At 45.3% G+C, this 15,106-nt stretch overlaps 1 protein-coding gene across 4 annotated transcripts in view; it reads left to right on the top strand.

Annotated features, from left to right (window-relative positions):
• The window catches only part of MTFR1L (mitochondrial fission regulator 1 like), a 44,045-nt gene continuing 28,939 nt past the window's right edge, over positions 1-15,106 (top strand). For 2 of the 4 annotated variants that reach the window (XM_058718567.1, XM_058718565.1), the window contains exons 1-6: positions 28-132; positions 3,200-3,343; positions 3,857-3,961; positions 6,963-7,072; positions 7,293-7,504; positions 8,712-9,033. In XM_058718567.1, coding sequence (XP_058574550.1) covers positions 3,320-3,343; positions 3,857-3,961; positions 6,963-7,072; positions 7,293-7,504; positions 8,712-9,033 — 773 coding nt within the window. In that variant the 5' untranslated portion in view covers positions 28-132; positions 3,200-3,319. Of the gene's footprint in view, positions 133-3,199; positions 3,344-3,856; positions 3,962-6,962; positions 7,073-7,292; positions 7,505-8,711; positions 9,034-15,106 lie in introns of those variants that run through there. The other 2 variants (XM_058718566.1, XM_058718568.1) reach the window with 2 other exon arrangements.

The following is a 15,106-nucleotide window of genomic DNA, read 5'->3' as shown; positions in this document are numbered from 1 at the left end:
CGCGGCCCGGTGCGCAGCCGCAGAGGATCACTTCCGGGGGCGGATCGGCGGAAGTGAGGGCGGTTGAGGCTGCGCGGCCGGCTGTGGTAGGAGGGGCCGTAAGGTGAGTGAGTCCCGGAGCTGGAGTCTGAGGTAAGACTAGGTCCGAGTGCCGCTCGGGAGGCGGGAGCGCGGCCTCCCGGCCCGACTGTCAACGCAGCCTAGTGTCAGGCGTTGTGCGGAGCCCGCGGCTCCTGCTCCCGCGCCAGTTCTCGCGGGAGCCCATGTTGTCGGCCTAGCTTGGCTGGGTGTGGGAGGACTCGATGCCCGTCTTCGATGGCTGAGCTATTGCAGAGGCTCCTTAGGCGGCCGGGCTACTTCGGCCGCCCCGCTTCTTCTGGGACCCGAGGGCCGCCAGGGCCGGTAGCGAGAGCTTGGCCGACCTTGGCCCCATGGGGTCGGGACGTTGCGGGGGAGGGGAGGCGTGTCCCGAGCGAGCTCCCCGCAGCGGCTCCCCCAGCGCAGCCGCTTGGGGCCCACGCGGACTGTAGCTCGGCGGGGCGCCCGGTACCGGGGTGACGAGAGCAGACCCTGCTCTGGAGGAGCCCCGAGCCTCCTGCGGGAGAGCGTGTGTGGACAGGCAATGACAGCGGCCCGGAGAGGGGTCGTGGGAGCGCGGAGGGGCTGAGAACCAACCAGCGTTGCCGGCGAACCGGGGGAAGTCTAGCCGAAGACCCTTGGGACGAGGAGGGGGTGAAGGCCAAGCCCGTGTTCTTGTTCGTTCCCGAACAAACGTCGAAGTGCCCACTGCGGACGAGGCAGGCACTGTGCTGTGCCTGGGGAAGGTTCTGCCCTCCGGCAGACGGCACGTTACACGGGGACCTCATTACTGTTGTGAAAGGACTCCGAAGGAAACGTGGGGTGCTGGGGGGAGGGGGGCAGTAAGGATCTGTCAGGGAAGGGGAGGCGATGCGTGATCTGAGCCCTGAAGAATGATGTGCTTGGTGAAGAAGGTGCTGGTGTTTCCAGCGGAGGGAATAGTGCTGCGAGGCGGCCAGCGTGGCTGGAGGGTTAGGGGAACGCAAGCGGTGTGGCTGTCAGGTGCGCGAGGGCCCAACTGTAGGCCTTGGGGTTTTGTCTAGTGAGGTTGGGCCCGATTGTGGAGGGCCCCGCAGGCCATTCTGTGTAGATGTGATCCTGTTGGTTATAGCAAGCCGGGGGTGGGCTAAACATAGGAGGAATGTGTCCTAGAAAGATCTCTCTGGCTGTTGTGTTAGGCCCAACTGAGTCTTTGGAAGTAAGTTTGGAGAGGAAGTGGCTGTAATGCCTAGAGTGAGAAACAACAGGGAACCACTGTTCCGTGGAACCTGTGGCAGCACTGACATTCACCAGGGCCTGGCACAGCGGGACTTTGATAAAGGCATGAGCTGTATGGAGTTGAGCCCATGCAGAAAGTAGCAGGATCTAGACCAGACTTGAAGTGCTTTCTTCTGGTGTGCCCCCCGAGGGACCTTAGACGGTTCCTTTCCTCTCTTCAGCCTCCTTTCCCCGTGTGTATCAAAGTGAGTGATAGATAATTCCTCTCCCACGGGTGAAAGAGAAATCCTGCAAGGGAGGTTTCAGTCCACCCCCCCGTTCAGACCCTGCCTCCCAGTGACTTCTCACCTGAGCATTCCCAGCCCTCACGACCGCCAGTTCACCTTCTGCGCTCCTCTTTACGCCCCTCTCAACTTCCTGTCTTGGACCTGTGCTTTTGTTGCTGTTTTTCATCCCTTCCTACCCCCTCTGAACTCACCATGAGGTTGCGGGGCCAGGAGCCTGAATTCCTCTGGCCACCCGTTTACTGTACCTTTCTTAAGCAGTGATATTCAGCCTTTGCTAGAATTATGTATTCAGGTCCTATTTCTCTTCCAGACTGTGAGTTCTGTGAGAGCATGGGTGTGTCTTACTCCTTCCAAAGCCCCTACAGGGCCTGGCACAGAGTGGGTATTGTTAGTGTCTGATGAACAAGGGAATGAGTCCATCGATTGCATCTGCTCACCGTCAGGAGCAGCTGTGACCCCATCCGTCTGTGTCTTGTTTTAACAGTTCATTAAGTACTTTAAAATCCTGTTTCACTCATTGATCCTTAAGATAATCTAGGTGGCAGCTGTTCTAGTCCCCTTTACATGTGGAAAAGCCAACCTTCAGAAAGGTTATATGGCCTGCCTGAGGCTAAAAGACCTGTGGATAGCTAAGCAGGATGAACATTTGGATCTTTTCCCTGTAGCTCAGTAGATTCAGATTGGCGAGATCTGGCTGTTCATTCTCCATTTGTCTGTTTTACATCTCCCCCTTGCCAGGACCCAGCAGTGCTAGGCTTGGTGGCACGTGCTGGGCTCTTACATCCCTTCTTTAAGAATGATTGCTGGGTTTGGATGGTACCTACAATTTGGCTTTGTAACTACCAAAGGAATCCCCCCCCCCTTTTTTTTTTAATGTTTGAGAGGGGAAGAGAATGAGTGAGGAAGGGGCAGAGAGAGAGAGAGGGAGACAGAATCCCAAGCAGGTCTGTCTGGCACCATCAGCACAGAGCCCAATGTGGGGTTTGAACTGTCGAACTGTGAGATCGTGACCTGAGCCGAAATCGAGTCAGATGCTTAACTGGCTGAGCCACCCAGGCTCCCCCCAAAAGAGGTCTATTTACATCTTTACCAGTACAGTCAAACCTTGAATTGCGATTAACTTGCTCTGCAAGTGTTCCGCAAGACAAGCAAACATTTCTAATAAATTTTAACTTGATAAATGAGTGATGTCTTGTAATATTGGTAATATGTGACACCGAACATCACAGGATCGCAACTGAGCCAATGGTTCTTGAAATTTGCTTTGATATATAAGTGCTTTGGGTTACAAGCATGTTTCCAGAACGAAGTATGCTCGCAAACCAAGGTTTTACTGTATTGCCTCAGGAAAGCTCCCAGAGTTGGCCAAGCTCATGCAACGAGTCTGGAACAGAACCTTTAAGGGTCTGGATTTGGAGCCATTGTTGGGTGAAAGCAGTCTCTTGGGCTGTTTTTCTCAAACCCTGTGAAACATCAGAGCATACCAAGGTTTCTGACTTGATACCTTAGTATAAGGTATACTTCTACCTTGGTATAAGTCATGGCTCTGCAGGACCTGGTTTTTGTGGGACTTGTGTGCTGGCCATTGAGTACCCACTGTGGGGATTGTTTCACAGGAAGAGAAATCTGGCGTTCCTTAGGATGGCCTGATATGAAGGAGTCACGCCTCCAGCCTCCCGGAGCCCCCAGAGCTGCCCCGCAGCTGCCTTGTCCTTCAAGTGCAGGAGCCGGTTGAAATGTCGGCAATGGAAGCCAATGTGGTAAGGGGCATTCCCAGGGCAGGGCTGTGGTGGGGAAGAGTTGAGCCCTGGGCCTGCTGAAGTTCTGTAGGAAATTCTGAGACTCTCCAGTTAATTTTTCCTTTCCCCTGGAGGCGACCCTTCCACATATACCCACCTCCCGCCCTCCCACAGATAAAGCCAACTCTCGTCTTTGAGGCAGTTAAGGAGCCAGCGGTGTTTCTGCTTTTCGGTGCAGAGGAAAGGGAGGGAAGCCTACATGATCCCTACACCCAGCTAATTCCGCACCCCCCTTCACTGATCCTCCCAGCATTGGCAGTGCCTTGTCAACAGCAATATCCCCTTAAGTGGCTGGCCAAGGTGAAGACTAGCAACTGGGGAACCTGCCCGAACTCGTATCGAGACTTGACTAACCCCCACACTGCACCGTGTCCCTGGGGTTGGGGACTTCAGTCTCCCTGCTAAAGGAGAGGGGAGTAGGATGGGAGAGTAGTTAGACCCATCTCTGAGATTCCTTGTCACTCTCTGCTTTAGACCATCCCAATCTGGCAAAACAAGCCACATGGAGCTGCTCGAAGTGTAGTGAGAAGAATTGGGACCAACCTGCCCCTGAAGCCATGTCCCCGGGCATCCTTCCAGGTAAGTGTACTGGAAGGGCAGGGTAAGTAGAGGCTCAGAGACTGTGGCAGGATGGTGCTACTTCTGTGCCCCAGATTCCTTGGTGTTGCTAAGGCAGGTTGCCTTCCTGATCACTTTTTCATTTTGTCAAGAAATACTAAGTACATACAATGGATACTGGTCACTGTGCCTTCCTGATTGCACATGAAACTGTGACCACAACTGTCAGACTTCCAATCTGTTTATAAATGAATAATCTTGCATTTTTTAAATATATATATATATATTTTTTTTTTTTTTTTCAACGTTTATTTTATTTTTTTTTGGGACAGAGAGAGACAGAGCATGAACGGGGGAGGGACAGAGAGAGGGAGACACAGAATCGGAAACAGGCTCCAGGCTCTGAGCCATCAGCCCAGAGCCTGACGCGGGGCTCGAACTCACAGACCGTGAGATCGTGACCTGGCTGAAGTCGGACGCTTAACCGACTGCGCCACCCAGGCGCCCCATAAATATATATATTTTTTACCGTTTATTCATTTTTTGATACAGAGTGAGTGGGGGAGGGGCAGAGAGAGAGGGAGACAGAATCTGAAGCAAGCTCCAGGCTCTGAACTAACAGCACAGAGCCTGACACGGGGTTCGAACTCACAGACCATGAGATCATGACCTGAGCTGAAGTCGGACGCTTAACCAGCTGAACCACCCAGGTGCCCCTAATCTTTGATGCCACTGGGGACTTTAGCACCCACTCTGCAACAGATTCTTCCCTAGCCCATCTCTGAGATGTACCCCCCCCCCACCCCCCGCTTCTGCAGTGGAAAGCTAAGTAGCATTCTTTAGACCCAGCTACCTCCCTCCTCTAAGAACTCATGGTTAAGTACCAGCTCCTGGCTAGGTGCTTAAGATATATACATTGGGGGAACTGAGGCACAAGTACTTAAACATTCTGCCTACACAGATGTGACATATATTTCTCTGAAAAGATATGGGTCCAGGTGGAAACAAATGAAGGAGGTGAGTTTCTGTATCAGATGCTGAGCTGTGAAATCTGTAGCTCATTTTGGAGTCAGAAGTGGTGTCAGGGATAGTATTAGAGGCAAGAATGGAGTTAGAAGTGTGTGGTATGAGTGGCTGTCCTGTGACCCAGATTGCCAGTTATCCAGAACTGCCTCAAGGGTATGGGCAGGATGTGGTCCTAGCTGCCTGAAGCATCAGAAACAAAGGGAAGCACAGCTAGGGAATGTAGGGACTCAGTGGATGTTGCCCCCACACTTGGCTCTAACCTCTTCAGTCCTTTGGCCAGATGCTGCTGGGCAGGGACAATCAAGGGCACAGGCTCCCACAGAGCAGGAGTATGGCATGAGTGGTAGGAGTAATACTAGCTAACATTTACTGAGCACATACTGTGTGCCAGGCACTGTGCTAAGTACTTTATAGATGTTAATTCATTTAATTGTCAATAGTGGAGCAGCACTCTGGAAAGGAAAACAAATGGAGGCTTCCCCTAAGTGGCCCATCTTAACAGTAACTTCTGGGTCAGTGGAAGTCCTTTTCTGTGTAACCTTGGAGCATCACATCACTCCTGTGAGATCCAGGTTCCCTATCTAAAAGCTGGAGCTATCAATTCCTGATCTACCTGCCAATTTGTAGCAGAAACATCTGAATTTAACTCCTGTATAGGTGGGTTTTTGAGAAATTATTCCTGGATTTGGTTGTAAATTCCTTTAAGGGAATCTTGCTGATTTATTTTTTAAATTTACCCATTACCCATACAAAATATTATGGAAAATAAAAAAGGAGAAAGGAAAATAAATTACATGTAATCATATAATAACTATTAATGTTTTGGTGTAGTTCTGTTCCATCCTTTCATAGGTGCATGTTCTTTCACTTTGATATATTCAAAGCATGACAGAATCCTCCTAACTTTTCATTTAACAGAGTCACTCAGCCTTGTCTGTTCCCTGGTTGTTGTTCACTGGGTTGAGGGGATATTTTAAGGAATCCTCTTATTCTTTTGGTATAATCATTTCTTGTTATTTAAATCTAAATATTCAAATTATCAAGTTTGCTTAACACAATGTTGCTATAACAGTGTAGATCCCAGTTAGCTACAGAGGTGTTGTAAGGAGCTAGCCAGGAGAAACTTCCTGTTGATAACAAACAAGACTGTTGTCCTTGCACCTGTATTCTCCCAGCCAGAGAAAGCAAGATGTTCTTAGTGGCCATTTCTGTTAAAAGGCAACTCTGGCCGGTCCCACTGAAGACTCCTTTGCTCTAATTAGGGGCAGCGAATGTTTTCTTTAAAAGACCAAATAGTAAATATTTTAATGTGTGGGCCATAACTACTGTTACAACTACTCACTTCTGCAGTTGCAGCTTAAAAGATGTCACAGACCATACATAAATGAATGGGTATGAACTTTTCCAATAAAACTTTATATGTAAAAACAGTTCCCAGGGCGCCTGGGTGGCTCAGTCAGTTAGTGTCTGACTCTTGGTTTCTGCTCAGGTCATGATCTCATGGTTTATGAGTTTAAGCCCCACATTGGGCTCTGTGCTGGCGGTGTGGAACCTGCTTGGGGTTCTCTGCCTCCCTGTCTCTCAAAAATAAAACATTTAAAACAAAAAACCAGATCCCAGTCCTACCCTAGGCTGCCATGTTTTGCTTGGAAGATAGAACAGACTCAAAACTGGTCTCTTCACTCTCTCATGCATATTCCACACAGCAACCAGAGTAATCTTTTAAAATCTGATTCTTACTTAAAATCCTCCAGTGGCTCTTATTCACTTTCCAGACTCTTGCAAATCACCCTCCACCCGTAGCTCTGTCCAGTTGTGCTGAGCTATTTGTAATCCCACAAACTTTCTTCTGACCTTTTATTCAAATTGTTTCCAGGAAGCCATCCCGGTACCCAGGACTGAATTAGGTGCCCCCCCCCCCCATGTGTTTTGCAGTCTTTGATAGTCTCCTCCTGATTTCAGTAATTGTTTTTTGATGACTTTTGCTTCCCTGTAGACCCTGCCCAACATCTCTGACCTGTGTCTGAGGGATGTACCCCCAGTCCCTACTCTGGCTGACATCGCCTGGATTGCTGCGGATGAAGAGGAGACATATGCCCGGGTCAGGTAGCTGAGGCAGTAGCTGGTCTGCTGGGGAATAGGGAGGGAGCTTCTTTCCAGATGAGGTGGCAGGCAGCAGGGAGAGTGTTCAAGAGGGGCCGAGGGCAACAGAAGCTGTGGGCTCTGAACCTGGCTGTGTTACTCTTGTAGCAACGAGTGAAGGAACTTTAGAAGGGGTGCAGTGGCTGGCTGTCTCTGCTGACATACTTGTCTTTCCCTGGTCCAGGAGTGACACACGGCCCCTGAGGCATACCTGGAAGCCCAGCCCTCTGATTGTCATGCAGCGTAATGCCTCAGTGCCCAACCTGCGTGGGTCTGAGGAGAGGCTCCTGGCCTTGAAGAAGCCAGCCCTGCCAGCCCTAAGCCGCACCACAGAGCTGCAGGATGAGTTGAGCCACCTGCGCAGCCAGATCGCTAAGATAGTGGCAGCCGATGCAGGTAGGAGCCCCTGAGTCAGGGCCAGAATATAGCAGGCTGTTCCTTTTACCGTGGCTCTTGGTACAGGATAAGGGTAGGAGAAGGATGGTCCATGATTCAGGGGGACATAGGCCCAAAACTCTGGGGCTGTTCTGAGGCCTGACTAGCCTCTGGTACTCCTTGGATGGTTTCCAATGGCCATTTGGGGCTGACTGGTTTGGTTAGGAACAAAACCTTCACTTTACCTGTGACCTCAGGCAGATTCCCTCCCTTGGCCACAAAAATCAATACCCTCATCCAGGTGTCTTTAACATCACATATTCCGTGAGCCCTCCAGCAGCTTTCATTTTTAATGAGAGAGAAGCATTCCCCACCATTGAGAGAGCTATCCCCTTTAAGCACTTATCTTCCGTTTCCTTGTTCTACCAGAGACCACCTCTCCATCCCTCCATCTGTCTGTAAGGCAGAACCGCTGGAAGTAGACGGGAGTCTGTCTTGACCTAGTGCATGAAACATCAACATGTGGATCTCGCCCCAGTTGCCCAGGGGTTTATCCTCCTGTTCCTTCCATCCTCACTTTTCTGGTCCTTGTTGACTTAAGGTTTGGGAGCTTTGACTTCATCTGTTGGTACAACACATGAAAATCATATGGCAGTTATATAGAGGAATTATACTTGAGTTTTTCATTTATATGTCGGCTACATTTTTGTCATCCAAGAGACAAGCTGAAGTAGTTGATGAAAAATGAAACTTAAAAATCTTTTTGTTCTGGAAATTCTCCCTTAAGATTTGAGAAACTAGGAGGACTGTCACCATTCTGTTTTCGCTACTTCTTCCAGTCACTCAGAACCACTAGCCCAGTTAGAGAAAGGACAAATTCTGACTTTGGTTCTGTCACTGTCGTTTTGGTCGAAATAGGGCTGTCACTCCATAGCCCACTGCAGAATGGGAGGGAGATTTTAGGTGCCTAAGCCTTTACGGGGTGGGTTCTTCCACCCTCCCAGAACGCTGGAAGAACTCAGTGCTTCTGTATCTTCTTTAGATCCTGAGAGGGGAGGGTAGTGGAGGAATCCTCCACTGGCTTACACGGACTATCCCGGGCTCTCCCAGAAGGTCACGGTGTCAGCCCAGGAAATGAGTGTTGTTGGTAGGCAGTGCTTGTGGGGAGAAGATATTACTGCCGTGTTCTAGCCCAATGTCCATCCATGCCTATTGTTTTCTCTTTCAGCTTCGGCTTCATTAACGCCAGATTTCTTATCTCCAGGAAGTTCAAATGTCTCTTCTCCCTTACCTTGTTTTGGATCCTCATTCCACTCTACAACTTCCTTTGTCATTAGTGACATCACCGAGGAGACCGAGGTAGAGGTCCCTGAGCTTCCATCAGTCCCCCTGCTTTGTTCTGCCAGCCCTGAATGTTGCAAACCAGAACACAAGGCTACCTGCAGCTCGTCTGAAGAGGATGACTGTGTTTCTCTGTCCAAGGCCAGCAGCTTTGCAGATATGATGGGGATCCTGAAGGACTTCCACCGGATGAAACAGAGCCAAGATCTGTAAGTATTTGATAAGGAGCTCTGGTGATGTATTTACTGTTTAAGTCATTTTGGCCAGTGGTTTAGTAGAAACTTACATAGTAAGTCCTCAGTAGTGGCTATAATTTACTCCATTCACAAAACTAGCTTGCTTGCTTAATAACACCCCGGGCTCTGGTTTGAGGAAAGAGCAACATTTTACATTTGGTTGGGTGATCTAACTCAATCATTGGTAGAGATTTATCTAATCCAACTTCTGTCCCCCAGAGGGGCTTCACCACTTTTTTTTCTTGCTGGTGACAAGTGTCCCCATGCCCCACCCTTCAAAATAGGGTTGCATAATAATTATTTCAGTATCTCAAACTGGGTTTTTGATAGATGGGAGAATTCCAAAATGTCCCCTGGGGCACCTGGGTGGCTGAGTTGGTTAAGTGTCCAATTCTTGATTTCGGCTCATGATCTCACAGTGTTGGGATAGAGCCCTATGTTGGGTTCTGTGCTGACAACACAGAGCCTGCTTGGGATTTTCGCTCTGCCCCTTCCCCACTCACGCTCTGTCTCTCTCAAATAAACATTAAATATATATATATATATATATATATATATATATATATATATATATATATATATATATACACACAGTGGTCCCTTCTTATACAAGCCAACTGGATTAGCCATTTGAAACTCCAAGGAATGGAGCCCTAGGTATTTTAAGTGGGGGTGGGAAGGAGTTTAGGAAATACCTACCTTGAGAAATTCACCTCGCAGAGGAAGCCCTAGAGCTCCAGCCAGAGGGACTCACTACCTTGCAGTGTTTCTCCAAGTGTAGTCTGAGCTACCTTCGTGGGATGCACCAGAGAAGCTTGTTCACATGCAGGTTCCTGAGCACTGAAACACTGAAGTTCAACATCCAGACCCCAAAGGCTGGAGTGTGCAGCTGTTTGTAAATGCAGACAAAAAAGCTCTTTTGGGGGCTGGGACATGAAGTTTGTCTCCTGAGTTGGAGTTCTTGTTGAAGGGAAGGTTACTCACCTTGGTATGTCTGGCCCCCAATTACTTGTAAAGGCTGACTGACTCCCTCATTGCTTCCTGGATAGTCAATCCTTTAGGGAAGTCATTTTTAACCTCCCTTCTTGGGGCCTAGGCTGGTTGGTCATACCCACAGTTCCTAGATCTCCTGCATTCCCAAATTCAGCTCCTGCTTCCTTTAAGCTGATCTATGCCTTTTTCTTCTGGTCAATGTTTTATAGAACGACTCTCAAACTTTCTGTTACTTGCCTCTTCACCATATTAGATCCAAACTCCTTCTCCCACTTATTTAATAGAAAGAACTGAATTGATAACTAAAAATGAGAAAGTAGCCCCATCAGCAAAGATTCAGAAATGTGACAGATTGATGTTAGTTAACCCTTACACCTAGTAAAATGACTTCATAAGGACATGTGTAATTTAAAGCACCTATTTTCCAGGTATCTAGGACACTCTTTTATGATGTATCAGGTATTCAAACCTACCCCAATCTGGAGTTGATTCTGTTCCCATGGCTCCCTTATGATGTGAATACTTTACTGTGAATTCTAGATCTCTTGTAAAAACCTCAGGGAAGGGGCATTTGGGTGGCTCAGTCAGTTAAGTGTCTGACGTCAGTTCAAGTCATGATCTCACAGTTTGTGAGTTCAACCCCGCACTGGGCTCTGCACGGTCAGCTTCAGATCCTCCGTCTCCCTCTCTTTCTGCCCCCTCTCTCTCCAATATAAAAATAAACATTAAACAAAACATCAGTGATAACAGACGTAGGATATTTACCCGATAAAAAGTTCAAAATGGTCCTAAAGATGTAAAACTGGGAAGAAGATGGGGAGAAGAATGGATGAACACAGAACTTCAACAAAAAGATAGAAAATATATGAAAAATACAAGTCATGGAGCTGATGAACACAATAACTGAACTGAATGAAAACACGAGAGGGGTTCACCAGCAGACTAGACGGAACAGAAGAAAGGGTAAGTGAACTCAAACACAAAGCAATAGAATATCTCCAATCAGAGCAGCAAGTAGGAAAAAAAAAAGTGAAGATAGATTAAGGAACTTAAAGGGGCAACATCAAATGGATTAACATTCTCATTGTAGGGCTCCCAGAAGGAGAGAGACAGAAATCTTATTGAAAAAAGAATGGCTGAAAATGCCCCTAATGTGGGAAAGGAAACAGACGTCTAGATCCAGAAGGCCTGGAGAGTTCCAAATAAGATGAACCCAAAGAGACCCTAAAAGCAGCAAGAAAAAAATAACTTGTTATGTAAAAAGGAACCCCCCCGTAAGACTCTCAGTACATTTTCCAACACTTTGCAGCCCAGGAGGGAATGAAAGTGTATTCAAAATGCTAAAAGAAAAATTCCAAACAAGCAAAGTTATCATTCAGAATTAATTTCCCAGACAGTTAAAGGAGTTTATCACCACTAAATCGGCCTTAAAAGAAATGTTAAAATGACCTCTTTAGGCTGAAAAAAGCACTAATCAGAAACAGGAACGCATATAAAAGAGCAAATCTCACTGGAGAGGTAAATGTAATAAAAATAGTGGATTAATCACTTATTAAGGTTAAAAACACAAAAGTAAAATAACAGACATAAAAAAACAAAAGTAAAAATGTAACTGATTATAATAGTTAAGGGATATGCAAGAAAAAATGGTGAAATGTGATCTCAAAAATGGGGAGGGGGAGTAAAAATGTTGAACTTTAGAATGCGATCAAACAAGTTGGCAACTGTTTTATCGATTTAAAATAGACTTATGGATAGGAGTTCTACTTAAGGCTCATCTTAACTACAAAACAAAAACGTATAGTAAATATACACTAGATAAAAAGGAATATAAGCATACCACTAGAGAGTTTCATCAAACCACAAAGGAAGAGAGCAAGAAAGGTACAGAGAACTACAGAAACAGCCAGAAAACAATAAAATGGCAAGTACATACTTACCAATAACTTTTTTTTTTTTTTTTTAAATGTTTTTTATTTACTTTTGGGACAGAGAGAGACAGAGCACGAACGGGGGAGGGGCAGAGAGAGAGGGAGACACAGAATCGGAAACAGGCTCCAGGCTCCGAGCCATCAGCCCAGAGCCTGACGCGGGGCTCGAACTCACGGACCGCGAGATCGTGACCTGGCTGAAGTCGGACGCTTAACCGACTGCGCCACCCAGGCGCCCCTAACTTTTTTTTTTTAATGTTTATTCTTGAGAGAGAGAGAGAGACATAGAGTGCGAACAGGGGAGGGCCAGAGAGGGAGGCACAGAATCTGAAGCAGGATCCAGGCTCCAAGCTGTTAGCACAGAGCCCGATGTGGGGCTCAAACTCACAAACCACGAGATCATGACCTGAGCCAAGGTTGGATGCTTAACCAAGACACCTAAGCACCCCAATAATTATACCCAATAATGTAAACAGACTAAATATGCCAGTCAAAAAACAGTGGCTAAATGGGGCAACTGGCTAGCTTAGTTGGGAGAGCATGCAACTCTTGATCTTGGGGTCATGAAGTTGAGCCCCATGCTGGGTGTAGAGATTAAATGAATGAATAAAAACTTTTAATGTTTATTTATGCTTAGGAGAGAGAGAAAGAGGAGGGGAGAAGCAGAGAGAGGGAGACAGAGGATCTGAATTGGGCTCTGTGCTGACAGCAAAGAGCCCGATGTGAGGCTTGAACACACATACCATGAGATCATGCCCTGAAGTTGGACACTTAACTCACTGAGCCACCCAGGTGCCCCAAAAAGGACTAAAATCTTGAGGAAAAAAAAAAAAAAAAAAGGCTATGGCTAAATGGATTAAAAATAAAACCTAAGTGCTGCCTACAAGAGACTCTTTTAGATGTAGGAACACACACAGATGGAAAGTGAAGGGATAGAAAAAGATACTCCATACAAATGGAAACCAAAAGAAAGCTGGGGTAGCTGTAACTTAGAAAAAAATCGACTTCAAAACAAAGATTGTAGTAAGAAACAAAAGGGGTTATATAATGATAAAGGGGTCAATCCAACAAGAGGATATAATATTTGTAAATATTTATGAACCCAATATAAGAACATCTATATGTATAAATAAATATTGACAGACATGAAGAGAGACAGCCATACAATAGTAGCAGGGGACTTTAATACCCAACTTGCATCAATGGATAGATCATCCAGGCAGAAAATAAGAAAACATCAGCCTTATGTGATGTTAGACCGGACAGACTTTACAGATATATACAGAACATCCCATCCAAAAGCAACAGAATGTACACTCTCAAGTGTACATGGAACATTTTCCAGGATAGATCATATGGTAGGCCATAAAACAAAAGAGGACTGAAATCCTACCAAGCATCTTTTCCAGCTCCAGTGATAAGAAACTAGGTATCAGTGGCAGCTCTTTCTGTCCATGGGTTCTGTCCCGTGCTTTAATAAAACCACCTTATTTGCTAAAAAATAAATAAACTAGAAATCAGTTACACAAAGAAAACTGGAAAATTCACAGATAATGTGGAGATTAAACAACATCTATGAAACAACTTGAGAATCAAAGTAGAAACCAAAAGAGAAAAAAAAAAATACCTTGACACAAACAGAATGGAAATATACAAAAATTTATGAGATGTAACAAAAGCAGTTCTGACAAGGAGGTTCACAGCAATAGTGCCTATCTCAAGAAGCAAAATTCCCAAATAACTTTATACCTTAAGGAACCAGGAAAAAGAATAAATGAAACCCAAAGTTAGTAGAAGGAAGGAAATAACAAAGATTAGAGCAGAAATAAATGAAAGACTAAAAAGCAATAGAAAAGATGAAAGTAAAGGGGTTGTCCTTTGAAAAGATAAAAAATTGACAAACCTCTAGCCAGAATCACCAAGGACTCAAAATCAGAAATAAAAGAGATTACAGCTAATACCACAGCTATACAAAGGATGAGACTACTATGAAAAATTATGTGCCAACAAATGGACAACCTAGAAGAAATGGGTGAATTCCTAGAAACATACAATCTACCAAGACCAAATCATGAAGAAATAGAAAATCTGAACAGATTGATTACTAATAAAGAGATTAAACCAGTAATCAAAAACCTCCCAATGAAAAAAATCTAAGACCAGATGACTTCACTGGGTGAATTCTACCAAACATTCAAAGAAGAATATCAATTCTCAAACTCTTCCAAAAAACAGAAGAGGAAGGAACTCTTTCAAACTCACTTTACAAGGCCAGCATTATCCTTACACCAAAACAAGGACACCAGAAGAAAATAAAATTATAGGCCAATATTCCTGAACACAGATGCAGAAATCCTCAACAAAATATTAGCTAACTGAATTCAACAATACCTTAAAAGGATCATACACCATGATCAAGTGGGATTTATTCAGGGGATTCAAGGATAGTCCAATATCTGCACATTAGTGTGATAAACCACATTAAGAAAACCAAGGATAAAAGTCCTATGTTCATTTCACAAGATGCAGAAAAACCTCTCAAGAAAATACAACATCCAGTTGTGATAAAAACTCTCAACAAAGCAGGTATAGAAGGATCATACCTCAACGTTTAAATAAAGTCCAGAAATGACAAGCCCACAGCTAACATCACACTGAACAGTAAAAGCTGAAAGCTTTTCCTCTAAGATCAGAACAAGAAAAAAATGCCCACTCACCACTTTGTCCTAGCCAGAGCAATCAGGCGAGAATAAGAAAACCTATCCAAACTGGAAAGGAAGAAGTAGAACTGTCACTATTTGCAGATAATACACAGAATACCTTCAAGACTCAAAAACAAAATGGTTAGAAGAAATGAATTCAGTAATGTTGCAGGATACAAAATCAGTAAGTAAAAATCTGTTATTTCTATACATTAATAACAGACTACCTGAGAAATTTAAAAAAACAATCCCATTTACAACTGCATCAAAAAGAATAGAATACCAAGGATTAATTTTAACCAAGGAGGTGAAAAATACAAGATACCAAGGAAAGAAATTAAAGGAGACACAAATAAATAGATATTGGGAGAAATTAAAGAAGATACAAATAAATATATATTCGGAGAATTAATATTGCTA

The sequence above is a fragment of the Neofelis nebulosa genome, chromosome 2, assembly GCF_028018385.1.
Source record: "Neofelis nebulosa isolate mNeoNeb1 chromosome 2, mNeoNeb1.pri, whole genome shotgun sequence".
Taxonomy (NCBI): domain Eukaryota; kingdom Metazoa; phylum Chordata; class Mammalia; order Carnivora; family Felidae; genus Neofelis; species Neofelis nebulosa.
The sequence above is the reverse complement of the archived record's forward strand: the minus strand, read 5'-3'. Positions and strand labels throughout refer to the sequence as shown.